General features: G+C 41.7%; 1 protein-coding gene and 2 pseudogenes across 1 annotated transcript; all 3 read right to left on the bottom strand.

The window, feature by feature from the left end:
- Positions 1-5,781: 5,781 nt before the first annotated feature.
- On the bottom strand, positions 5,782-13,790 carry ST8SIA3 (ST8 alpha-N-acetyl-neuraminide alpha-2,8-sialyltransferase 3). The gene is made up of 4 exons (XM_011361107.1): positions 13,492-13,790; positions 12,024-12,146; positions 9,057-9,614; positions 5,782-6,554 (listed from the first exon to the last, which is right to left on the bottom strand). The coding sequence occupies exons 1-4, from the start codon at positions 13,668-13,670 to the stop codon at positions 6,272-6,274; spliced, it is 1,143 nt and encodes a 380-aa protein (XP_011359409.1). The 5' UTR covers positions 13,671-13,790; the 3' UTR covers positions 5,782-6,271.
- A 2,055-nt stretch (positions 13,791-15,845) lies between these two features.
- On the bottom strand, positions 15,846-15,964 carry LOC111740373 (annotated as a pseudogene).
- A 9,679-nt stretch (positions 15,965-25,643) lies between these two features.
- Positions 25,644-25,762, bottom strand: LOC111740357 (annotated as a pseudogene).
- Between the last annotated feature and the right edge of the window lie 1,013 nt (positions 25,763-26,775).

The following is a 26,775-nucleotide window of genomic DNA, read 5'->3' on the forward strand; positions in this document are numbered from 1 at the left end:
ACCCTTAGAAATTATAGACAAGGCATGGCTAGTTATCTCCTAAGATACTGAGGAATCTGTTGAGAGGTTCCTAAGAGTTACATGGCTAGGAAATATTTTGAACACCTTAAGGTCCTTAGCCTCTGGGACCCAATAATATACTAAAAATTAGTAGAACTAACCAAAGTAGAAATGCCTCCTTGTGGGGAGGGGGCACTTGGGAGTTCCTCCAAAGCCACTGCTAGCCTCTCCTGTTCAGGCAGTGCTGTGCTGGAGCCAGCTCAATCCTGTTTTTGAAAACAGGTATATTTTCAGCTGGTTGACATCAACTTAGTAGCTTAGAATTGGCTATGATCAGAGTATTTACACCACAGAAATCGGCAAGTGCTGCAAATCAGAGCTCCATCATTCTCCAGAGCCAGTTGTTAAACATTTAGCAGCACACCAAAGAGCTAAAATTGTCTTTGGATCCCACAGAAGGGAAATCAAAGGAGCCCTTTAATATCTCTAATGATGAAAGGCTTTGCATGTGCACGGCTATAGAAAGGAGCCTGGCCAAAACTTCACTAGGATGGTGGCATCTTATTCTACAGAGGCTGGCCCCAGGCAGCCAGTGCCAACTGACCACCTCTCACATACTTGGTTGGTCTTAGAATTTTAGCTCCTTGAATTGTTTTGTTTTGTTTTGATTAGTTTCATTTTAACCTGAAGACCTTGGTATTTTGGGCATTATCTGGAGGTTGAAAAATCTGACCCTTTGGGGAATATTTTAGGCTCTGGAAATGACATCCAAGTAGAATCTGAATGAATCATTTAACTTCCCCGTTTCTCTGTTTGTAAAGATGAATGACCTGAGATCTGCCTCTTAGTTTGAAATATAAAGAGCTGGCTTTGGGGTAAAATATATTAAAACGATTGTCTCCCCACTCTCTGTCCAGGCTTGCATCCATTCTGACTAAATTAACCAGCTACTGTTTGCTTACAGATTTGTGACTGGCCAAGTCAGCCAAAAACAGTTCAATGAATGAGTCACTAAGGCTATGTCTCTATTGCCGTGTATCATGATAACTTAAAGGAACAGATCTGCTACTAATTGCATGAGGAGTAATAAGCATTCAGTTACTTTGGTCATAATGGTATATATGACTGCTGTATATTGTTGGTTCCCAAATGCCAGCCACATCAGGATCACTTGGGATTTGTAAGCTGAGTCTATCCTGGGACATTCTGAGTCAAAGGTCTGGGGTGAGGAGCAAGAATTGTATTTTAAAGAGCTTCTCATGTCATACAGCATTGTTTGCGGGTGGATCAGTAGCATAATCCAGGTCCTAACCCTATAACCCCATTGTAATCTTAAATTGGAGTCATTTATTCTATGATAGGCTCTTCACTGTGATTCCATTGTAATCAACAAGAGAATGAGCTTCATTAAGGATAAAAAAATATCTATTCAAACACATATATCATCAATAAGTCATCACAATAAAAAGAAATTTTAAAAAATACTCATAATATCATAGTGATTGATATTCTGAAATTTGCTGTGGCAAAGCAATCCGAGTGTGAAAGAGGCATATTAAGTCATTTTGGTCCTTGGTGCCAGCTCACCTGTGGCCTTGATTAATTGGGCCACGGAGCCCAGGCAGGGCAATCAGGTGACCCAGGACCTCTAAGTTCCAGGACTTGTAATGCTCTCTCTGGTTATTTCAGCCACATATACATAACCCCAACTCTCTCTGTAACCAAAGGAACAGTCTGCACATTCAGGGACAAGTAAAGGCTAAACATATACTTTCGTCTGGCACATTCACACGATTAGGAGAGAAAAGATTTAGGGATCCAGAATTATATAGAAAACTGCTTAGTCTGTCTGTCATTCTGCACATGAAGACCTAGCCCAAATTATTCGTTTTTATTTGTACATCTTAGCATATTGAACTAAATGCAATAATGCAAAGTTTACCGTTGGAATTGCTTACAATGTGGGAGGCATTACAAAAGGTATTTCTTACGTCAGGGGCCCCAGCTGAAAATTATACATGTAGAGAAGTACATAGCCATTCTTAGTATTCAACTTTTAAATTATGCATACGTAATACTAAAACAAGGTTTTATTAAGATGACTAAATTGTTTAAGATTCCAGCTTTCAACTGTGAACCGTCAGTACTGAATTGTGATTTACCAGATTACCAGAATCATAATTTACCAAGACAGTTTTCTCTCATTTCGGGGTAGAACGTATGTTATTTTCAGTGGATGGTTGTATACCTAGACAAGCATCCCCTTTATTGTTTTGCACTGAGAAATAATTTTTTTTTGGTAGGGGGGAGAATCGTTTTTTCCTCTTTTACAGCCTTTCTAACTTATTTTCTGTGCCTTGTGAACCTCAATCCCAAATCACTTTCCCTTTGAGCCCATTTCATTTGATGCTAAGACAAGGAAGTACTAGATGAAGAGTCATTAATTTCTCCACTGATTACCTGTGCAATCTTGGGAAAATCACTTAGCCTCTCCGTCTCTCCATTTCTTATTTGTAGTCAGGAATTAGGACTAAAGATGCTCAAAGGCTCTTCCATTTTCAATGTTTCAGGGTTTTACAATTCTGTCCCTGCTTCCTTTGGCCTTAGGTCAACACCTCTTTGCTATCTGAGAGTCTAATAATTAGTACCTTGCCCAAAGTCAAAAGAAGTGCTCTTCCATTCCTTGGCTTCTCCACCAAATAGGTTAGTCCTGCAATTCACATTCGTGGATTACTAGAGGCCTGGGCACAAGGGGATTGGGGCAGCCTTTCCCTTTGCACATCCTGGCTGGTAGCCCCATGGTCAGATGCCGGACATCAAGGTCAGAGACAGATGGCACAGTGGTCACAGTCAGCACTGCTAGGCACACAACACTATTAAATACGAGCACTTTTACTAAGGTCAAGGGCACTTAAGACACAGAAGCAAAGGCGGAGGAACCACAGATGTTTAATAATCAAATATGAGAAAGCTTTTCTGGGTGTGGGAGGCATTCTTGATATCTCATTTTAACTCTGTCTCCCCTGGAACTACACGTCTGCACATGACATTCAGAACAACTGATGAAAACTGAGGGACTAGCATTAAGCAGGTTGCTGAATGTCTGTGGGTTTTTTTTCCCCTTCTACAACTGAATTGGTCATTTGTATTGGTGTCATATGTAGACAGCCTTGGGGGCTTTATGGTGAAATATATTCCAGTAGCTGAGGGTGGACTCTGCTGTGAATATCCTCAGAGAAAAGGTTCTGACAAAAGGATGCACTTAACCTAGACCAATAAAGCAAGGGCAGTGCAAAAGCCAGGAGTCTGTATCTGTAGCTGAATCAGAACTGTCTGCCCAGTTCACTTCTCTTGACTATGCAGGCCCGGAAGTTCTGGTTACTTACACCACTGCCTTCCTTAGCAGGACTCATGGGACCCACTGACCCTTTTAGTCATGACAGTGGTCATACAGGTTTAATCTTTGAAACAGTCTTTAAAAACAAGATTTCGTATGATCAGCTAGAGGCTGTTTTTCTTTATGCTGGAACTGCAGGTCTAGGGCATAAGTAACAATAAAAATAACAGTAAAAGCTGCTATATATTCAATGCTTAATTACTACATGCTGAAAACTGAGATAAATGCTTTACCTGCATATTACATCTAATTTTTGCAATAGGAGGGATACAGACTATAAATAATTTATAAATTATGAGAATTGTGTAACCACTATGGGAGGGTTTGGGGTTTTCTTCAGATATTTTTAAAGAAAAGGGATCAGCTCCAGTTCTGCCTGGAACAGGAGGTAAGCCTGATCTCTAAGCCCTTCCAGTTCTGGGAGACAAGTCCATTTTCCTCAGCATTCTGAGTTCTTGTAGATTAAGATGGAGCCAAGAGTGAAATGAGATTTAAAAAATCTCCCTGAACTTAAAACAAATAAACAAACACTTGGCATAATGATGAGATCTAATTGGTCCACCATAGACCAATTAACTGGTTCTAGGGATTCTGGTCTTTTGCTTTTTTAGCCTGCATGGCTATTTAGTGAAATCTAATGGGCACATTGGGGATTAAAACTCTAGAGTCAAACTCTGGCCGGTATAATATTGGCATTAATATTACTTAGCTGTAACCAAATGAACTAAGTGCTTAGGAAGAGCCAACTAAACACTTCTGTCAGTTATCAATCTTGCAGTGATCCTAACAGCACAGCATGAGAACTGTGGTACTGTCCTCTTTAAAGTGACAGGGAACAGCATAGTGTGGTTTTGATGCCCAGCAAATTATGCCATTGACTTTAAAATGTTTTTAACATCTCCCCTTCTAATTATTTCAAATATTGAGCTGTTTCAGTGCTTTTGACTTTGAAATATCTATTCCTATTTCTTCCCATCTATTTGGATGATTTCCACCCGTACTATGTTGTAATATGTGTTACAGTTGGTAACAGGTTTGAACCTGTATAGGTGTTTTTCCCTTAGTTAATATTTGGATCTGTGTAGGCTGCTCTGATTAGCTTTTTGAAAAAAAGTGGAATACGATACGACAACTCCTTGTTAGAACCAGGCAGAACATGAGCATAAGGACTGTGTCTTCCTTATTGTATTTGGTTTAATTTTAGGCATGATTATACCTTTTCAAAGAATGGCAATGAGCTGATTACTGATCTACAGCAATTATTTTCAACAGTATTTATAACATTACAAGCAATCCAGATAAGATTTCTGGAAAAGAATAAGCTACCCCACCCGAATGTATTATAATTGTGCTTGACTGGCATTTGGAAAGAAGAAAGAAACTCTTATTAAAATTTAACATCAACTTGGCCAGACTTTGGGCTGAACTGGAAGAACAAAGTGCTGCTCAGTTAAAAGCCAGGGATGGGACTGATGTGATTTCTATTCCTAAGGCTGAAATAATAAACAAGAGAATGGCCAACTAATTCCTTAATGGCGAGTCTACACATCTCAAATTCCAAGAGTTATTTAGTGCCAGATCTTGCCACCACACAATGGCTTTTCCTTTTGAAATGCTTAATTTGTAGGTACATAGATCTGATTTCAGTGGAAAGAAGGAATAGCCAGTATTTACAATTGTTTTGAAGGAAACGAATGGTTCTGGAGCGGTGCTGGTGGACAGATACAAGGATACTGAAGATGACCTCAGCTGAGCACTATCTGTCACATGGGGGCCCAGCCTGGCCAACCTCTAAGCTTCTACTGTGCTCAAATCCTGCTGGTTCTCAAAGGCTGTGAATCGGCAATGTGGTTACAACACTTTAAGGTATACAGGATCCATAAGAACTTCTAAGCATTCTTCATCCTTCTCTATATGTCCCAGGTGCTTAAGCTGACTCATTGTTTCTATATTCTGAGAGAATTCTCAGCCCAGTGCTTGGGTAGCGATTGTGGGAGGCACTAAACTGAGGCTAGAATGCCCTTGCCCATGTGGCAACAGTGATTTGCCATAATAGCACTCACATCAAGAGATGTGATGCCACCCACAAAATAGGCTTTCTTTGTGATAGTGAAAGATTCACTGCATTATATGCCACCCACCAGAGAAGGACCACTGTGCTATAGAATGACTGTCTGGACTAGTGAGAACTTCATAAGAGACATTTCTTATAAAAGTAATCATAAGGAGATCCGTCATGATTTGCGGTTTGCCATGAAACATCAAAGTTACTCAGAGCCTTAAACACATCAAGTACAGATGCAACACATACAAGCAAAGCTAATTCCATAAGATTCTTAGCAAATTATTAAACTCCATGGTGATGGGGTAAGGGGACTGGTTGTAGGGAGAAAGATGGCGATAGATAAGAGGCAGAGGCTGAGGCAGAGAGGGAGAGATGATATGCAACTAGTTATGTTTCCATTTCGAAGAGTCTGATCCCACTAAGACAAACTGAAATCCTGCCCAAATTGGCTAGGGGGCCTCTCATTATGAGGACTGTATCTGAGCAAAGCTGCAGAAACTACAGCTCTAGTCCTCATAAAAAATGGGAGGCAATTTAGTATTAAAATACAAACATGAAAATACTTCAAACCATTTCGTTAGCAGCATGTTCCAAATGTAACATTCCTTCTATCAAGTTTAAATCATGTGGCTTCATTGCATCTGCCCTAAGACCCTTAAAAGAGCAATGCAAAAGAGGGAGAGAAGATATCTTTCCTTAAATGGCAGACAATCACTGTAAGAAATTCTCTAGGGTCCTATTCTGACAACTATTCGATTTGATTTGGGGCACTTTTTAAACAGCCATTTGGCACTTTCTGTTTGGAGTTCTTAGGCACAGTGTGACAGAGTCAGCTTGGTGAGCCCTTCCCCATGCATTCGGTACAGCAGCTGAAACTCAGCAGGCAGCTGGTGGGACTCCTGCCACTTGGTGGTAAATTTGGTTCCTTTTTTGTCATAGTAATGGTATGGAAGATCTTCCCTTGTGTTGGGGTCAAATCCAAAAGGCCAAAATCCATACAAGTGGATCTCTTCACATATTGCTGATGCAAGGGTGTACATAAGGATACCTGTGCTCAGACGTTTGGGTGACAAATGTTTGTTTTTCCAGTACCTGTGAACAACAAATACATGTGGATTCAGAGGGCAGTGTTTGTTTCAGTCAGCTAGGTCATTGTAACTGGGCAGGGCGGTGAATTTGTCCAAGCAACTTAGACAGTACTTGCTTTGAATCTATCTTTTAGACCACAAAACACCTCTAGGTAGGTCTGGCTGCATAATTTGTGTGACCTAGCGCAAAATGAAAATCTGTGTCCTTATTTCAAAAATTATTGAGAATTTCAAGAGGGAGATAATAGATTATTAAACCAAGTGCCGTGCCCTTCTGAGAACTGGCTTCTGTGCGACCGAACAGGTCGCACACGTTTGAACCTGCCTCTGGGTTGTCCTGGAGAGTGGTGGCCTTGGCTCAATGGTGACACCACAGAAGCCCACCAATGAAAATTACTTCACTTTTTGTACACAAAGGGCCCTTGGAAGTGGGACGAGGTTGTTTAATCTGAGGAGACCTCCTTACCCAAAGCTAGAGATTAAATCCTTCTTTCTGGGTATAGAAAGATTGTGGGGCCTTATTTTTCTCTACTCTCTTGTAAAAAGTTATGTTCCCTGCTCCTCTGTCTTCCCAAACCTTCCTTTAGCATGTCAGGACCTAAGAAAAGTATTTATACCCTTTCCGTGTTTAAAAAAAAGCTAAGTTATGCTTGTAGCTTATTTCATATTTAGATAGTATTTTGAAGGCTTCTAATTTACATTGCCAAATATTTGAGACTGCTGTGGTGTGTGAGTGAGTGTGAGAGTGTGTGCGTGTGTGTATGAGTTTATCATTGGCTGTACAGGCAGAATTAAACCGGTTATGAATCCGGTTTCTACGGATGGTATTTCCTTTTAGTTTCCATTGAACCAATGTTTTTGGTTCAAGCCTGAGTGGCTGTGGGGCACTATGGCTAACTCCCCGGGCTTTCTCAAAGACTGGGGACAGGGCAGGCCACAAAGGCTGTTTTCCTGAAGTTTCTAAGCACATGCAGTGCCTTCTTCACTTGAAGGCTTACAGATAATCATTCCAGTTGAAATTTAAAAGTTCAGTCTTGGTTTTAATATTTTAACCGAAAGAGTTGGAATGACTAATGATAGTTCTTTTTGTACAGCTGAACTTCAGTAAAGCAAGAGGGGAGCAAAATGATGAGGTCAAAGGATCACAGGACAGGCTAGTAGGCGGCCTGGCTTCTCACTCTGGTTCTGCCCCTCTGGAGTAGTGACATTGGCAAATAACTCTTGTTCTTTGTACCTCTGTCAATTCATCTTTAAACTTAGGAGTTGGGCTCCATTACCTCTTAAAAAGGTAACCATACAACCTGGGAAACTGGGACAGTCTCAGTTTTCGTCTGTTATCCCTGTTGTAATTATTAATAGCATCCTCTTTCTCTTAAAGAAAAAGTTCCAGTATGGACTATAAATGACGGCGTCACTCTACCTGTTAGATACATACCAGTTTATTAGATGATGATTCCTCCTTCTATGAGGGTCAACTAAACAGATCTTAAATTTGCAAGACTTTAGAGGATTACAGGATAGGAATAATCTACTACGGGATAAAAATCATTAGCATTCCCTTCTTACTAGGCCTCCCAGAACCCACTCTAACTTGTAGTAATATCTGGACAGTACGTTAGGACATTAGGGCTACTTGCAATGGGAAAATTCAAGTTGAGGCAATTTCCTCAGATGATTTAAAGAAAAAAATCCTACAATTAATCTTGCTTTATAAAATGCCCTGGATTAGTGGCTCCCAATTCTGAATGTATATTCGAATCATCTGGGGATTTATTAAGAAATACCAAGTGCCTGCCCCGTCCACCCCCTTCACCAGACAAATTACATTAGAATCTCCTGAAGTAGAGCCTAGGAACAATATTTTTTAGTTATTCCAGTGATTCTAATATACAGCCAGAGTTAAGACTCATCAAACTAGATGAAAAAATTGCATTTCTGGACAATCTGTCTATCAAATTACAAGGGCTAGCAATTAGCTCATAAAATACTTTTCATATATTTTGGCACTCAAATCCAAAATTATAAAGGCAGATTATATAACTTATGATTTATCTAGGTGGTTGTCTGATCTTGAACATCTATAAAGCACCAAATATCAAAAAACATTTTAAGTCAATTGCATCTTTAAAAAAATCTCTTGATTTGTCTAATTGTGCATTGGCATAATCAAGGCATAACTACCCATTTAAAGAATATTCTTGATCTGTGATGATTTCCATGACCAAGGTATGGGACAGGGAATATAGAGAGGGGAGGCTAATGAACCACCAGTCCCCCAACTCGGCACTTGGTTACCAGCTGGGGGTAGGAGATTGAACTTCTTACCTAGAACGATTCATTCATTCATTCATTCATTCATTCATTCATTACAAAGCATAGGAGTTTGACCTAAAGTACTAAGCTAACCACAACAGCTAACTAATGAGAAAGCTCCCACCCCCAAGAGATTATAATATTGATTTGCCATCTGGTGGGGTATGAGTTAAAAGCAATAAAATATACACACCTGTTGACATGTTGCATTATATTTCCAGGCCAAGCCAATTGGACCTTTAACTGACCTCTGTGTTCAACAAAAAAGTCAACTAACGTCCTGGTAACAGTTGCTGAAGTGTGGAAGAAAAATGCAGGGATCCAAAGAATGGCCCCATCGAGCTTTTTTAAACTTAGGAAAAAGTTGTTACGGTCCTGAATGGTCAAAAGATTGTTGTAATATTTTTCCAGGATGCTGGGGTTGAAGGTGGTAAGGTTGGTTTTCCTTCCAACATCTCTTTGGAAAGCCTCCGTAGGGGCAAAATTGCAACGGAAAACAAAATCTGACTTATCTATTTCTTGTCCACACCGGCTCCCTGTCAGGATACCACTATTTCCAACCACAGCACAGATATTATAATGCTTATTCAAAATGGGTGACACATCTGGAAGAAGTGATCGGAAGTTATTGCTAATAGAGAAAACATATTTATGGTTGGAATAATCATAGTGCATCAGTTGTCCGATCCGAACACTATTCTTGGTCAAAGAAAAATTTTTTATTACATCGACATGCTGGAGAATTTCTTGCCTAAAATAAAAAGAAATTCATTAAATGCATTCCATTCAAAATTGATTTTCCATCTTATGGCTTATGCTGCCATTTATTTCATTCAGACAAGAGTTGTAGGTACACTGAATCTAAGAATGATTATACATACACAGTAATTGTGATCTGTGAGGGGAAGACTGCTTCAGAATCTACAGACATGCTAATCTCTCAGTAAAGTTGTAGATGTAATCCTTCAAGGTTTGCAAACATTGTAACTTACAGTTTTAGCTGCCATTCTCTGGTTTTCTGCTATACATGAAGAGTGTATTTGATCATGGGGGAGGTACAGGCCAAATTGTGTCAGAAAATACAGGAAGACAATTTATATAGGCCCCAAAGAGCTCATATTAATGTACAAACACTGGTGACTTAGAGTTTGTAACTAGGGACTACTTGTTTGCTATTGGACTGCAGTGTTCAAGGAATATCAAATATCACTGGTGTCCAAATAAGAGCCAAATAGGTATGAGTCAGTATAGTACTATCTATTATTAAAATATGAAAATGGTAATAGCAGTGAGTGTAGTTGAATATTTAATAGAAATGAGGTAATCTCATTAAAGTCCTCTGAATAATGAAACAGGGATATTTTCCTACTTGATTATATAGAAACACAATTAGTTGGAGATACCTAATCCTTTGAAAATGAGGCTATTGTAAATCCTGAAAGAGTGCATATATTCTAAGAATTCAGAGAATAACAAGGCAAGGGTGATACTCAGCACTAATTTCAGGTTGCTTTCATATTGAACTTTAAGTAAAATTAAGCATCTCTTCAAGTCTGAGCTATTTAAAATATTTAAGAGAGACCAGTAATATGTTACTTTGCTATTCTCCAATTCTAAGAAATTACATTGAATTTTTGTCTTCTGCCTAAAAAAAAAATTAGCAGGATTGAAACTAAATGCTTTGCATATCATCACTTTACCTGGTACTTTATTTTCATAAATTACTTCATTTGTCAAAGTATAGAACAACATAAAGTGAAAGCTTTAATCCAAAACTTCCAAAGTTACCAAAACTATTCTTTACAAGCTGTTACAAAGGTAAAGTGGGTTTAAAATGACGCTGGGGAAATTAATTAAAGATTACCTAACATATAGACTGAAAAAGAGGGAAGTTTTGAGAAAGAAATATTGTTCTGGCTGAGCATTTAGGTCACATGGACTAGTATGGGAAGAACATTTTTACTGAGTTAGAAATATGTTTTGGGAAAAGATATAATGTGTTCTACCCCTTAAATTTTTCTGGGTTGCCTATAAAATTAGTATTGAATTAAAAACCCAGTAGTTAAAATAAGGCACTTCTAGGATTTTAGAATTAATTATTGTCAAAGATTAATTTCTCATTAAACAGTGTTTTAAAAATTTTAATCATAATCACATGACTGGATGTCAGCTTTTTAAGTAAACAGCATTTTCATGACACCATGGATATCTGCCAAATTTGTTTAAATTCTGTCATTAGATTAAAATAAAAGAGAGGGAAATAACTAGAAATGCTTTGACCAAAACACAGTCTCCTAAATAGACTGGTAAAATAAGTATTTAAAATAAGTATTCACACCCCTAATGAATACACTAGGTGGCCCACATTCCACTTCACAACATAATAATCCTACCAAGAAGGAAGAAGTAATGATTTATTTGGGGCTGCTAAGAGTAGCCCAGAATCACTGAGGAGAATAAATAAATTTGAATAAATCTCATCCTTCTTCCCCACCTCAAACAGAAAACAAAACAAAACAAAAAAACCTCAACCCATCACCCCCCACCTCATTAGCTCCTTCACGTATAAATGAGGCTGCTACAAGACAACTAATAAAAATGATGTTGGGTAGCTAGTACAGTATTTTAAAAGCTGTAAAGGTTTAATGAAAACACATAGGCAAAACCAAAATAAAACCATACTTAAATACCTGCATATATTTGGACCAAGATTGTGAGTACTAATTTTATAGGGATGGATTATAGTATTTTGTTTCAATGAGACAATATTACTTAATTTTTCAAAAATTTTTCAGCGGGGGAATGAAAATGCATTGGGTGGTATTTTTACAATTAACTTTAATTTTTAATAGATGGCTTTGGCAGTGTTAGCCATGCATGTTAAATACAGAAATTATGGTGCTCAATTAAGCCCAAATTAGGGAGGATACTGGAAATATCTTTTTTCTTCCATTTAAATTGGTCTTCCTGATTTTTTATTTTCGAAGGCACTACATACATAAAAAAGGTTATCTATCAATCGGCCTTTGTACAGTCAGGTCAGGAAGACAATGCAAATACACCTAGGGGGTGGGGGATAGAATTTTGTTGTTTTGGATTACTTTGTTTTTTGAGCTCCAGAATTCAAAAACACCGTTTGGATCTTTTCCCTCTGTCCTACCTTTGATGTAAAAACGCTGTCCGATTAAATGTCCACTTAGAAGGTTTCTCTTGGAGTTCGTGGGTCAGAGAATTCGTAATGGGCACAAATGACGGATTTAGAAACTTCAGCGCAAACTGTGACCTGGAGAGGAGTATGAGTATACGAACAAACGTGCTGGCCTCAGCTCGGGGGAAGCCAAGGTAGCCATTAAAGTTCAGCGGGCTGGGGGCGGGGTAGCTGGCACACGCACAGGCTCCATCCCGCCCCAGAGACCTCTCTTATTTGGTCCACTCTCTGCTCCCTACACACACCGGGAGGAAGAAAGAAAACTAGGGAAAGCCGTCTCCATTGTCCATCCCTCTGGGTGCGGGAGAGACCATAAAATGGCCGTCTCGCGGAGAGCAGGGCGGGAGCCGGGCACTGCCGGAGCCCGGTGCGTGGTGCGTGGTGAGGACCAGGGAGTCAGCACCAGGGACAGCGCCCGCGCCGCCCCAGCAGTCCTGGTGAATTGATTTTTGGAGAAAGGGCAGAGGAAACCGGAGACCTAGGATAAGGCTGGGGGTGGTTCCTGCCTTAACCTCTTCCTACCCAGCCTAGGGCTGATTTCATTCCTTGTCGTCTTACTGGGGACCCCCGGAAGCCGCCGGCCAGCTCCACTCTTCTACCCAGGTGGGGCTTCTCTAGGTTCTGCACCTCCGGCCCGGCTTGGACCACAGGTTGCAGTTTGTATTTGTCACCCGTCCATTAGGAGGCCCTGCTGGGACAGCTCCTAGGGGGTCAAATATAGGGGCAAGGATTCTCGAGCTGTGCCGAGCTGCGCCTGGCGCCTGCCCAGTCCAGCCTCGCTCCCGGCGGAGACTTGGACCTGGGGGAGGGTAGGCGGCCCTTAGGAGGTTCGCTTCCCGCAGAAGGCGGGGGACTTGCAGAAATCCCGGAAAAGGGGGACGTGGCAGCGTGGAAGGATCGAGGTAGAACACCCCTGGGGCTTCGTGAGAATAGACCCGCGCATCATTTGATGGTATGCTGGGTGAGGGAGAGGAGTGGAGGAGCGCGCAGAGAGAGTACGGCGCCTGCGCCATTAAATCGACCCTTGACCATGCGGAACCGGCCTTGGAGTCTGCGGACTCCGCGCGCGGAAGGCGCTCACCTCACGTCCATCTCCCGTTCCCTCCCCTCCCCCCAACACACACACACCGCCTCTCCCTCCACCGTCATTCTCCTTAAACCCTACTCCCATTTTGGAAATGGGGGAAGGGATGCCGAGGAAGAATACGAGAAATGCAGTCACATGTATTAGGATAAAATTAGGCGTTTAGGGGCTTTGGGTTAAAAAAATAATAAAGGGGAGGAAGGAGGGAGAATCGGAAGAGTGGAAGGACCACGCAGTTATGTTGCCCAAAGTGTCTCGTAGAAGTCCAAACACCTCCCTCCCACCGCCCCCTATCATAAACCAGATGCCCGAGGGCACTCAGAGGCCCGCACTCACCGGAATCCCGCGTGGAACATGTACATTCGGGGCGCCCCCGGGCTGGCGTACTTGGAAGTGGTGAAGATGTTCTCTTTTTTCAGGGACACGTAGCTGATGAGCGATAAAATCAGAAGGGCGATGCTGAGCATGACCAACCCCAGCACACTGGCGACCCGGGCCATTTTGCAATTTCTCATCCCGGGCTGGGCTGGGATCAGGGAGAGCGGGGAAATCGGTCCATTGAGCGACCAGCAGCTCGCTGGCGTGTCTGTGTGTGTGAGTGTGTGTGTGTTCGCACGCGCGTGTCAGCGTGTGTGGCGGGGGAGCCGTGGAGGCTTGGGGTGGGGGTGGGGGCGGACCGGGTCCCCAGAGATTAGCCAGACCCGCCCCCGCCTCACAAGGCCCGGGCGAGCGGGGTCTGGAGGTTGAGCAGGAAGATGGAGGGTCTGCGCGGCGGCGCGGCGATGGAGCGCGCGGCGCTGTGCGTCTCCAGCTGCCAGCTCAGGCTCCCCCGCGCGTTTCCAACGAAGCTGCCATCTCCTCCGCCGCCTGCAAGATAAATGTGATTGGAATAATGTTACAGTTCGATCTAAGCGCAGGATTTAATTAATGAACTCTAATCTCCCAAATAACCGAGGGAGGGGCAGGAGAGGGTGGGAAGGAGGGGAGGTGGTGGAGGGAGGGGAATTGAGGCTGGAAGGCTGCAGCCCACATCAACAGCCCCCTGCTGAGGGTGCTCACGAGGAGGTGGCTGTGGGCAGACCGACGCCCAAACTTCGTTTAATGGACCATTCATTACTTTATAAATATATCACAGAATAGGGAGACAAATAAGTGGATTTACTGTCCTGGAGGATACACATCAGCTGAGTGCTTCTGAGATGCAGGGAGAGTGGTTTTAGGAAGGCAGACATTTAAAAGCGTCTCTCCTCACCACCAAGGCACCGCCCAGGGCCCCACAAGGTAGCACCCTCCCCAGTACCCCAGCAAGGAAATCCTATACCGTGGTTGGCCCAACCTGCCTTGTAAGTATTTAAAACCTTGGAATTTTTCAGAATCTCTCCCCTATTTGCCTCCTATGCCTACTACATATGTTGCATCTCTCTAAAAGATGGGGAGTGCCTAGTAAAATTGTGCAGGGAACGTGAGGGTGGAGGCCCTGGCTCCTGGCCCATCCTCAGTTCCAGCACATAGCAGGTGGTCAACAGGGCTTGCCCCTGAGTTCACCTAGCCTGGAGCAGTTCTCCCTGATTTAACTCTTCATTCCCCACTTTTCTGACCCATTCCTGTGGCCAGGCCTTGGGGATGGGCCACCTAACTAGTCCTGAGAGGCCTAGAAGCTGAAGGCATTATAAACCGTATCTATTATAAATGCACAGAACTCTTTTTTGAGGGAGCTCAAGAACCAGGTAGGAGAGGCTGCCTCCAAGGCTGGAAGGGAAGCTCACTGCCTAACACTTTGGGTTGCTTGACCTTCAATTTGTTTGCGCATATTCATATGTTGCCTGTTTTAATATCCATTGGAAATAAAAATTAATCTTTTCGGTCAGGATGTTGGATACTCAGAGGCAGCCCACACGTTTCTTTAGCTTGGTCCTTGCAATTAACTTGTGACTTCTTCCTCCTTAGCTTTACCCTTGGCCTGGTCCTCTCAATACTGGTCAATAAGCACTAATAAAAGTTCCTGGAGATGAGAAATTGGCCTTCAAGGGCCTTTTCTAACAAAGCAAGTTGATATTTTCCAAGTTGGTCTTGATTTCTTTCTCTCTTGAACTTCTCACCTTATTGGCATTGTTGGAACTAATGCTAAGGTCAGTCTGTGGGCTATGACTTCCTCGAAGGGTGAGCTCCTGGGCTGTGAGCTCCTGCAGACCCAGGACTATGTCTTCTTCCTCCATTTCCAGATACTGCCCAGCACCTGCTTCACGTAGAGGGCGTGCTTAATAAATGATTACCAAAATGAGGTAATCATTCGTTACCTCATGAGATAATAATGAGGACCAAATAAGCGCCCTTGCGAAACACATCTGTCCGGTTATGGACAGCAACACACAGAATGCCATTGTCTGTTTCCAGTGGCAAAGGAAGTTGGTCATTCTGCACCCACTGAAGATGTTTTATACAAAAATCTAAAAATGTGGGTCAAGAGGACACAAATAATCTTTTCCCCATGAGGCATTTTATTTATGAAACTTTAGAAAAGATCTGTATGTCTGTACATGATGAAAACTTGAACTATAATTTTGAGTAATTATTATAGTATTTTTTATTTTATTTTTATTTATTTTTTATTAGGTGAGGCAACCTTTGGTTGACTTCACAATTGCAAGGACCTTGTCAGCTTACAATCTCTTATTTTTTTTTATTTTTTACGCCTACAGCATCTGGTCTTCCTAGGTGATCTCCCATCCAAGTACTAACCAGGCCTGACCCTGCTTAGCTTCTGAGATCAGATGGGATTGGGCTTGTTCAGAGTGGCATGGCCGTAGACTATTGTAGGTTTTTTTTTTTAAATGAGAAGATTATATGAATATAGAGTAAAATGCCAAAGGGAGTAAGCTCTTATGAGAGCTGTCTAGGAATTATACATGTTGGGAAAACTCTTGAACAAGAAGTCAGGGCACAAGCCATGGAGCCTAGTGTAACAGTTACATCTTCAGGCCTCAGAGCCAGTGAACTGGACCTCAGAAACTTACTCTGGCACCCATGAGCCATGTGACCATGGATAAGTTATCAACCTCTCTGCTTTAGGCTCCTCCTCTGCAGAACCAGAATAAAAACCTCCCAGGGGTTGTGGGAATGTTAAACAAGGTATGTAAAAGCCTTGACACAGCTTCTGGTCTATATTAAGCAGTTAATAAATAATGAGCTAAACATCTAGGGCAAGTTTTTAGTGTCTTTCTCTGACCCCATACATGTCCCACTACAAAATGCATAAGAAAGAATGTACTTGGTGAGGCATTTTCCTATAGAAAATGGCAAAGATCAAGAAGCTCTTCAGTTCTCTTTATAAAACTGCGTTATAGGCTTTCCTGGGACATATGATATGAACTAATTCTGCCTGGATTTAACAATTGATATATTACCTCCGCTTAGCACACCTCCGTGAATCATCTAAAGGAAGTCCTATGACGATAATTCCCACATTGCATGTGGGTCATCGAAAGTCATATGATGTAAAGGAACTAAATTAGCCAGAAAATAAACAGGCACGCAGGAATCCTTTCCACAGGCCTAGAGGTGAAAATGGATTGCTCCGTAATTACCAGAAGGAAGAATCCTGGGGATGGTGCTTCAAAGAGCAGCAGCAGCCACTGGGCTGGGACTTTTCACACCTGGGATTATAGCTACTTAGCATATTAAAAAGTAATGAGGAAATTTAAAAAATATCACCAAATTTCATTGGAAATCAGACCTGTACAAGAGTAGATGAGGGTGGAAACAAGAAATACAGAAAAGAAAGACCCCTGTGACTTACTGTCCTCTAGGGAAACTGTTATTTTGAACACAAGCACTTCCCTCTCCCAAGCCCATGAGTGCCTACCTTTCGCGAACATGACTCTTGCCATGTGTAGTCCTTCACCAACGTGTACCTACCAAGAGTAACTTGCCCTTGTGGAGGGGGAAGGCTGGGAAGAATGGTCTTTTGTTAGAAACAGGCTGATTCATTCATTTATTTCTGTTTTCTTTCCTCAATTCATTAAACAAAACGTATTGGTTATCAGGCACCATGCTGGGCAGACAGAGGGGCTATAAATCACTTTTGACCTCATAATGCTTCTGGTCTTGTCGGGGAACGAGGAGTAAGCATACTGGTGGTCCCACATGAAGGACTCCATAACAGAAGGCCAATGAGAGAGCTGGGGAATGAATTCTGCCTGTGAGCGTCTGGCGGGATTCTTCCCAGCGGGCAACATCTGAGCCGGGTTTTAAAGCATGAGTAGGATTCATTAGGTAAAGAAGTTGGAAAAGGACATTCCAAGTCGAGGGGAGACTAGCAGGCAGGGAAGGTGATGGTGGGCTTGGGGAACAGCGAGAGGCATGAGGTGACTGCCACAAAAGAAGAGCCTAAAAAGGGAGTTGGGGTCAGATTGTGAAGGGTCCTGGATGAGATGCTAAGGAGTTGGCTGTATTCTCTAGCAGCTCTGCTCAGACCATCCAGCGTGTGCGGGGGGGAATGGCACAATCTGATTTGCATCGAATGGATGTAGGAGCAGCTGGAGTCAGGCCCCTGGGGAGATAGAAACAGTGGCAGCTCATGTGGATGTCAGCTGATGTATCCAGTGGTACATCAGCCTATCCACATGCTGGAAGCCCCACTCTGCCATAATTTATCAGTGAACCAATTAACCATTTTCTGTTATGAGACACTCCTGAATAAGGCATCAGGGGGTTGACTTTCGGAAGGGCAAGTGACCCTTCCTAGATGACACGGACATTATAGGCCATTGAGCTTGAGGAGAGTCCACCGGGAAGCTGCTGTTGGCCACGTGTGCCTGGAGTTCTCTCTGCATGTTCCTGCCTGACTTAGTTCTGGTCAGCCTAACAGCGACCACAGAGGAGATATCTTGGGATCTTCTGGGTTTTCTGCCTCTTATTTCTGCACAGAAGGTAAATACTTTATGAGTTCAGAGGTGGGAAAAACCATTGTGGTCAAAGAAAGCTTCACAAAAGCTTTCAGATGGAACCGAGACTAGAAAGATACATGGAAGCTTCCAGAGATGGAGATGGTAACAGGGCAGGGCAGGCAGGGACAAGCGGGCTGAACAAATACGTGAGGGCAGAGAGGAAAAGAAAGGCATGTTGAGGCCAGTGACTAGATAAGCCCCCTTGGAGTAAAGTGAAAACAGCCCAGGTATAGAGAGCTCTTATGTAGCAGGTGCTTTTTAAGATATATCGGTAATCTTTGTCCCGATCTAGTGAGGAAGACATAATTATCTTCACTTTATAATTGAAGAAACTGATGTTAAGATTTGCTCAAGGTAAAGGCTCTTTGACTGTGCAGCCCACCGTTTCCACTATTGCGTACTGCTTGTAACAGGTGCTGAGGCAGATTGCTGGAAATGCGTGAATGGCAGAAGGCATCATCCTTTGGCAGTAAGAACCGCTTAATACGACTGATGATGATGATGGTGTTACCTCACATTTATTGTACACCTGCTGTGTGTTGGGTATTATACTAGGCATTTTACATCACTGAACTCATTCAATCTCTTTTTTATCTGTCTGTGGATATAGGGACAGACACTCTTTCAGGAATGAGAAACTGAGGCTCAGAGAGGTTAAATAACTTGTCAAGCTCACACAGCTTGTGACTTCACTGTGTCCCATTGGTATTCCAGGGTCCTGAGGAAGAACGGCTTAAATCTCCTCTTTTAGTCATTGTGTCTCGGGATTACTGAGGAAGAGAGTGCATGCTAGCCTCTCTGAAAAAGCCATCTAATTACAAAGATGGAGAGGAAGAGACCAGAGTGATACATCTGAAAAGCAGTGGCCTCCTCTGGGCCCTGCTGGGTAGGGCTGGAGCCTGGGGACTGAGGGCCAGCCACCCTGTGGGGACAGCCAGGAGACAGCATCTTATTTTCATTGTGTCCTTTAGTGCCAACACAGCACCCAGCACAGCTGATGCTCAGTGCGAAAAGAGGGCAGGGAACATCTCTGCTCTGCAGTGCACATGGGGTCCAGGCTAGGGAGAAGGTTGGTCTCCAGTGCTGGTTGTGGAGAAGGATCATCCACCTTGACTGGGATGCATGAGTTGGCTTGCCTATGGAAGAGACCACGTTTAATTAAGTTAATTAGTTAGATTAGCTAGATTAATATGAACACACACATAGTAAAAAATATAAAGCACTGGAGGGAATCACTCTGAAGAGTAGAACTCCGTCCTAACCTTATCCGTAGAGATAGCCACTATTGCCATTCGGAGATTCTGAATCCACAAGCATACGAGTATGTATTAATTTTTTTAAACATAAATTTGGAGACCAGTTTGAAATGATATTTATTTCAAGGATTTTGTCTTTACAAAAGACATTTGCATAAATTTTTTTAACATTTCAGATGTTTGTAACAATTACATTTTCCAGAAGCTAAGGAAAAACTCATTTTGCACCTACGGATGAATGCTTTCCTTAAAGCTCAGTGAGGCATCTCTTTGTGAAAGGAATACAAGAACTTCAAATAGCCTTTTCTTCATTGAATAAATAAAATATATCCGGAAAGCCATCTTAGGGCTTTTTGCGGCTACCTCCCTAGGAAATGGTTTGGAAGGAGCTATTACGTTCAATTGTGTTAATCTCTCGGGTCCTTGCATAGAATTTCCACTTTTCAAATGTTCGCAGCAATTACTTTTTCCAGAAGCTAAGGTATTATACTTGGAGAAGCTACTTGAAAGATAATCTTACAATTAAGTTTAAAGCTATCATATGTCTCTGGTGTCCCTTTATTGTACTGGCTGTGGCTATAGGAGATCACCCACAGTTAGAGCAGCCGCAGTAACATTACCTAGGTGCTGTCAGGGGAGGTATTTTGAAAAAAAAAAAAATCTAATTTTAGCTTTCATCTTGAGTTTTGGGGCAGTTTTTGTCCCTTGCGCTTCTGAAAGTATAATTGCCAACAACATATCTTTGAGAGCAGGGAAAAACTCACTTTTTTGTGTGTGTATTATAATAAGAAATGTAAAATTTCCATGTAATTTTAGAGAACGGACTACCCTTGCTGATTTATTGAGCGCTGCTTCCACAGAGGACGTGGTAGGAACCACTGAAGGATGGACTGACTAGGATCTCCTTCCCTGGCCTTCGACCCCTCTCCCAACAATAGGCACACACCTTTCTCTGAGATTTCTTGTGTTCTGTTCATGGGGAACGCACAGGAATAAGCATTCACTGCACTTCCCCGCACTGAGAAACTCAGTCTCAGGGGGCGTGGGCAGAGTTTGTGCTACACCATGCTCTACATCGAGTCATGTTCACAGTAATGCTGTATGATAGCGTTTTCATTTCTTTCTGTAGATATAGGAAAACGGGACTCAGGGAGGTTAAGTAACTTGGCCAAGTTCACAACAGCTTTTTAAAAATAGGATGTTAATATAGGACCAAATGACTGCACAATTATTCCCCTTTTCACCAAACCTGGGTGCCTCCATTGCAAAAAGCTTAGGGTCCGTACACAGGGGCTTCTGTGAAGCGGATGTTTCTCATTAGAAAAGGAGCCAAGGACGTGGTACCCACCTTGGCTTCTGTACCTTTTTCTCCTCATGGTTATCTTTTCACAAGGATGTTTGAACAGAAGAAAGGGACTTCTTAATGCTTGAGAGGATCGATGTCAGCTTGTGAAGACTCCTTTATATGTTTGTTCAAAATCCTATTTTGTTTCTGTTTTACATTTTTACATGTAAAAGGGGCTAAGTCCTGTTGGAGGTGGTGTGAGAGGAGGGAGTGTTTTGTCTGTACTTCTGTTTTGAGGAGAGAAGTTTTGAAGCAAGTCTTTCTGTAAGTGGAAGAGGTTGGGTGGAGAGTAGCTTAGGAGTTACAGGCAGATCAAGAATGTAATTAGCACTTTCTTCCTGATAGCAACTGGAGTAGGAGCCAGGGCAGGCTCAGAGGCGAGAGAAAGGTAACTGATCTTCTCTCGATATCTCTGATGCTTATACCAGTTATCTGACACCTGGCTTAATTCCTATGTTTAAGTTTGCCCATCTTTCTGTTCCTGCTCTGAGTTCAAGCTGCTTATTAGAAAAAAGAAATCCAACTATTGTGTACGCTATTTCCTTGACATAGAATTGTATTTTTTATCGAAGGAAAGCATCAACAAAGTGAGTAGAGAGCATGTTGTAATACTACTCTTCACATCTATGATTAAAGAAGGTCTCCTTATAGAACTTAGTCGCCACAAAACAGGTACCACTGTTCACCTGGAGGCAGGTGCTACCTCAAGGGCAGAGAATAAAAAAGGAGGGTTTTTTTTTTCAGTAGAGGGACTTGCAGTCTTAACATGAGACATAGATGTTTAGCCTCAGTCTCCTGCCTTGCTGTGATCAAAAACTTGCGGAGTATTGAAAATCAAGAGTATTGCTTCTTTTCTTGGAGACCTGGCATGACGTATGGTATATGAAGGATAGGGACATCTAAGTACCTGAAGTAGACCCTATGGTGGTCACTGAATTTTACTGCTGGGTTTGGCTCAGATCTTGGACAGTCCTTCCCCATTTGCCGGGGGAATTAGGTTTTTTCTGATCCTGCAGCATCACCTGCACTCACAGGCATTTCTTAATCTTTCTTCTGTTTTCCCCATTTTCTGTAACAAGTAGGATTGAGAACTAAATGGGGACCTTATAACATTAGACTTACTTTTTACTCTTTATAGGAGCACCAATTAACTCCTTCGCTTTATGTTGGATGGCCGTGTATTTAGCAATTCTAGGTAGGCTTTGTAAGACTATGGAAATGACATCTATTATAGATCCCGTGCGAGGCTAGCTGTGAACAAGCGAGAGTTGCAGACAGCATTAGACCTTTAGATAGTGGCTGTGAGAACTTATCAAAGGGCTCTCTCTTTGTGAGCTCACTGTGGAAAGGGATGCCTGGTTCCACGTAGGACTTTACAGCCGATAATCACTATCTTTAGGGCCATCTTTGGGGGGAAAACTGACAACTACATAAATCTTACATTTTTATAGCACTTCAATCTTTTTTTTCAAAGTACTCTCACATCTATTATCCCATCTTGACCTCCCAAGGAAACTGTGAGTTGGGCACAGCAAGGATTTCTATCCTGATTTCACAGATAAGACACAAGGAGGTTAAATCACACAGCAAGGCAGGAGACTGAGGCTAAACATCTGTGTCTGATGTTCAGACTGCAAGTCCCTCTACTGGAAAAAAAAAAAACAACCCTCCTTTTTTATTCTCTGCAAGCTAGCTTCTACTGCTGAAATCACTTTATTTAAAGCAATGATTCTCAACTCTACTTGCACGTTTAAGTCACCTGGGCAACTGAAAAATAATGCCAGTGCCCAGGCCCCACCCCAGACCAATTGCATCAGGACCGTGGGGGTATCTGCATGTCTTAAAGCTCCTCAGGTGATTCTGATACGCAGGATCTAAAACTATTGCTAGAAGCTGACCAATGGTGACCCTCATATCAAATTCAATGGCTTTTTGTTCATGAATAGCCCAGACTCATTGGACATTAATTTCTTCTTTAAAGTCACTCCTCTTTGGGTTTCCATGAAATTACACACTCTTGGTTCCCTATTCTTTTCTGACGGTGCCCTCCCTACCTTATTTTCTTCTTCACCATCTTTGTTTTGTCTTCCCACCTTATGTGATTTCAACCTTGTTTTTTCTCTGCATGGTTACACAGTGTCCAGGGAATAACGTGGGAGATTGTGCAAAGGGTCATTTATTTTCAAGGGCTTGGACATTAGAATGTAAGCCATGCAAGAGCAGAGGCTTTATTCTGATCACTGCTGCAACTCTAGAACCTGGGATAGTTCTAGAACTATGACAGACACATGCTCAATGACTGGATAAATGATCACATCTACTTGACCGAATCTCACATCAGTGTATACAGTCCTGACCTACATTCCATTCTTGCCTCGGTAATGCCGTCTCTTAGATGCACCACCATCTTCTGAAACCTAACCTGTTCAAAACTGAGCACGTCATCTTCCTTCCTCCTACAAAATAGTTCTTTTAAATGCTTACCAGCCATTTTACTGCTTCTAATAGCTTCATCCTCCCATCCTACAAGTCAGCTTCAAATCTCCTTTCTCCTTTATCCAGCCTTGCATCATGATCTCTCCATTTAGCTGACACTGTCCAGCCCATGGCCTCTTGGGGGAAGCAGTGCTGGGCTGTGCTGTGGTCACTGACTGGGCCAGGAGTGGGTCCACCATCCAATGGCTGTTTGCCCATATAGTGACCACAGAGAAAGGCTCTCAGTTCCCTTGGAACATGGAGGGAGAATATGGAGAGCATTGACTGACAGAAATGGAGGAAGTACCAGAGTGACTTTGAGAGTCAACTTGCTTGGACACTGAATGGCTTTCTAGATTCAGTTCCAAGTTCTGTGACTCCTTCATAGAAATTTCGTTTTTCTTAAAGTCACTGGCATGAGACTGTTGTGGCAACACTCAGCCATAATCAATTATTTCATCGTTAGTACTAGTATTTCTTCCTTTGGAAATAGTACGTTTTTCTCAATTTGCCTCTTCCTTTCTTTTTGTACCATCTAACCAAGGTTCTAATCACCTCATGTCTGAACCAGGCAATAACTTTCTAGCATTTTCCCAAAGCATCTTTGAGCTTACCTGAATACTATTCCTTCGTCCACTAAACATTTAATGAGAACGAACTGCATGCCCGAGCAATGTTCCATGCTCTGGTGATTGAGTGGTGACTGATACGGATAAGATCTGCAGCCCTTGCACTTGTGTGCTAAACCCTGTCGCACTTGTCTACTCAAGGGCATCGGTTCAGCAATTCTGTCCTGCACCATCCCATTGTTGCTCTCTGCTACTTCATTCCCAGTCATCTGCCAACATACTTTCACGTCTTCCATTTTTAAAAAAATTCCTGCTCTCGAATCCCACTTTCTACTTTGGCCACCACCCCAGCTTTCTGTCTCTTTTCATAGCAAAACTCCTCAAAAGAGTTGTCTGTTCTTTTAAAAACTTTATTGAGGAAAGATCGACAAATTTAGTTAAGTGTGTGTAATGTGATGATTGAATATACATATTCTTTATAGAGTGATTACCAAGATCGAGGTCACTAACACATCCATCACCTCACACAGGTAACACTTAAATTTTTGTGTGTGTGGTGAGAATGCTCTAGATCTACTCTGAGCAACTTTCAAGTATACCTGTCGTATAGTTAATGTATGGTGTAGTTACAGCGTGGTATGGTGTACTTGGAAGAGTTGTCTGCTTTTGATATTTCCAGTTCTCCCCAGAACCTCCTCTACTCAGGCCTTCCACAAAACCCACTCCTGCCAAGATCACCAGTGACTTCCCAATTGCTACATCTAATAGTCCATCTTCAGTCCCAAGCTTACTGGTCTATCAGCATCATTTCTGACACAGGTGATCCCTCCCTTCTTGGAACATTTGTCTCTTGATTCAGAGACTTCATCCTCACTGATTGTTCTTTCTCATTTATATGCTGGATTCTCTTCATCTCCCTAAACTCTCACCTGAAAACTCCCAGGACTCAGAACTCAGACTGCTATTTTCTGTCTACATTCATTCCCTAGATGAACTCAACCAATCTCATGATTAAAATACCCGCATGTGCTGAAAATTTCCAAATTTATGTTCCCAGCCTGCACCTCCTCTTGTATTACTGGCTTATTTTTCCTCCATAACACTCATCGCCACCTGACATACTATATATTTTAATTATTTGTTTATTTTTCCCACAGTTAAATGTAAACCCTACGAGAGCAGGGGCTTTTTTTTTTTTTTTTTTTAGAATTTTGTGTTATGGAACATTTTGAATATACCATAAATCCCTTGTATCTATCATCTAACTATAATAATCACCAACTCCTGGTGAATTTTTTATCATTTGTACAATCCCTTTGACCCTACTAGATTATTTTAGGCAAATTACAGCCATCACATCATTTAATCCATAAATACTTCAGTATGAATCTCTAAAAGATAAGGACACTGAAAATACAACAATTGCAATTTCCTAATATCATCAAGGGTCCATTCAGTGTTCAAATTTCTCCAGGAGTCTCATAAATTTTTTTTTTATTGTGGTAAAATATACAGTACATAAAATTACCATTTTAGTATTTTTAAATTGTACAGATCAGTAGCATTGAATCCATTCACATTGTGCAACCATCACCTCCATCTCTCTCCAGAACTTTTCATCATCCCACACTGAAACTCTGTGCCCATTAAACACACAAATGATTATTCATTCATTTATTTAAAAATTTAAAAATGAACTTTTTCCAATTTCGGTTGACGTTCAATATTATATTAGTTTCAGATGTACAATGCAGTGATTAGACATTTATGTATCTTACAAAGTGATCACCCCATCTGGCTCCCCACACAGTTACTACAATATTATATTTCCTGTGCTGTACTTTACGCACTTGAGACTATTTTTATAACTGGTAGTTTGTACTTCTTTTTTTTTTAACGCTTACAGCACCTGGTCTTCCTAGATGGTCTCCCATCCAAGTACTAACCAGGCCTGACCCTGCTTAGCTTCCAAGATCAGACGAGATCGGGTTCGTTCAAGGTGGCATGGCCATAGACTAATTTCTACTTCTTAATGTCATTCACCTTTCCACCCATCCCCTCAACCCCCTCCCATCTGGTAATCATCAACTTGTTCTCTGTATCTATAAGTTTGTTTCTGTTTTGTTTATTTATTTTGTTTTTTTTTAGATTCCACGTATAAGCGAAGTCATATGGCATTTGTCTTTCTCTGTCTGACTTATTTTGCTTAGCATAATACCATCTAGGTCCATTCATGTTGTCGCAAATGGAAGTATTTTGTTCTATAAAATGATTTTTCAGTAATGGGTTTGTTTGTATCAGAACATATGAAATCTATAGATTGCATTTGATTGATAATTCTTTTGAATTTATAGATTTTTCTGCTCCCTTTTCCCCCCTACTTTGCAATTATCATGGAAGAAACTGGGTGGTTTATCTTGGATCTTGCTAAATGCATTCCCTGATGTCATTTAACATGTTCCACTGTCTCCTGTACTTCCCGCAAACTGGTAGTTAGATCTAGAGGTTTCTTCAGATTCTCGTTTGGTTTTGTTGTTTGCCAGGAATTCAAAGGTGATGCTGTGTCAGGAGTCACATTGTTTCTGGTTGTTTCTTATTTTGTGGTGGGAGCAGCCATTTTGATGACTATGCCTAGATCCATTAATTCATTAAGGAGTTGCAAGATGGTGATACTTTGTCATTTCTCTTCCATTTGTTTTCTAGAATAGTTCTATAGAGTGAAATATCCCCTCATCGACTATCGAATTACCTTGCTATACAGCTTGTTCAGGAAAAGTGAATTAAATGCTTGATTTTATTTTTTTTCACTTTTCAAAATAATACATCTAAGATCCTCAAAATGTGACCATGAAAAAATAGCATGAATTCATAGATTTTTACAAATGTGATGTGTTTCAATACATTGCTGTTTAAGTCTTACTGATATTCTTCCTTGACCAGTAGGAGTCCCTTCGAGTTGGCTGCCGAGATTTTTTGTCATGATGTTGGATAGCTTTTTTGGTTTCTGGGGTGACAAGATGTTCCGGGCC

This window comes from Pteropus vampyrus, unplaced genomic scaffold, assembly GCF_000151845.1.
Source record: "Pteropus vampyrus isolate Shadow unplaced genomic scaffold, Pvam_2.0 Scaffold62, whole genome shotgun sequence".
NCBI lineage: Eukaryota > Metazoa > Chordata > Mammalia > Chiroptera > Pteropodidae > Pteropus > Pteropus vampyrus.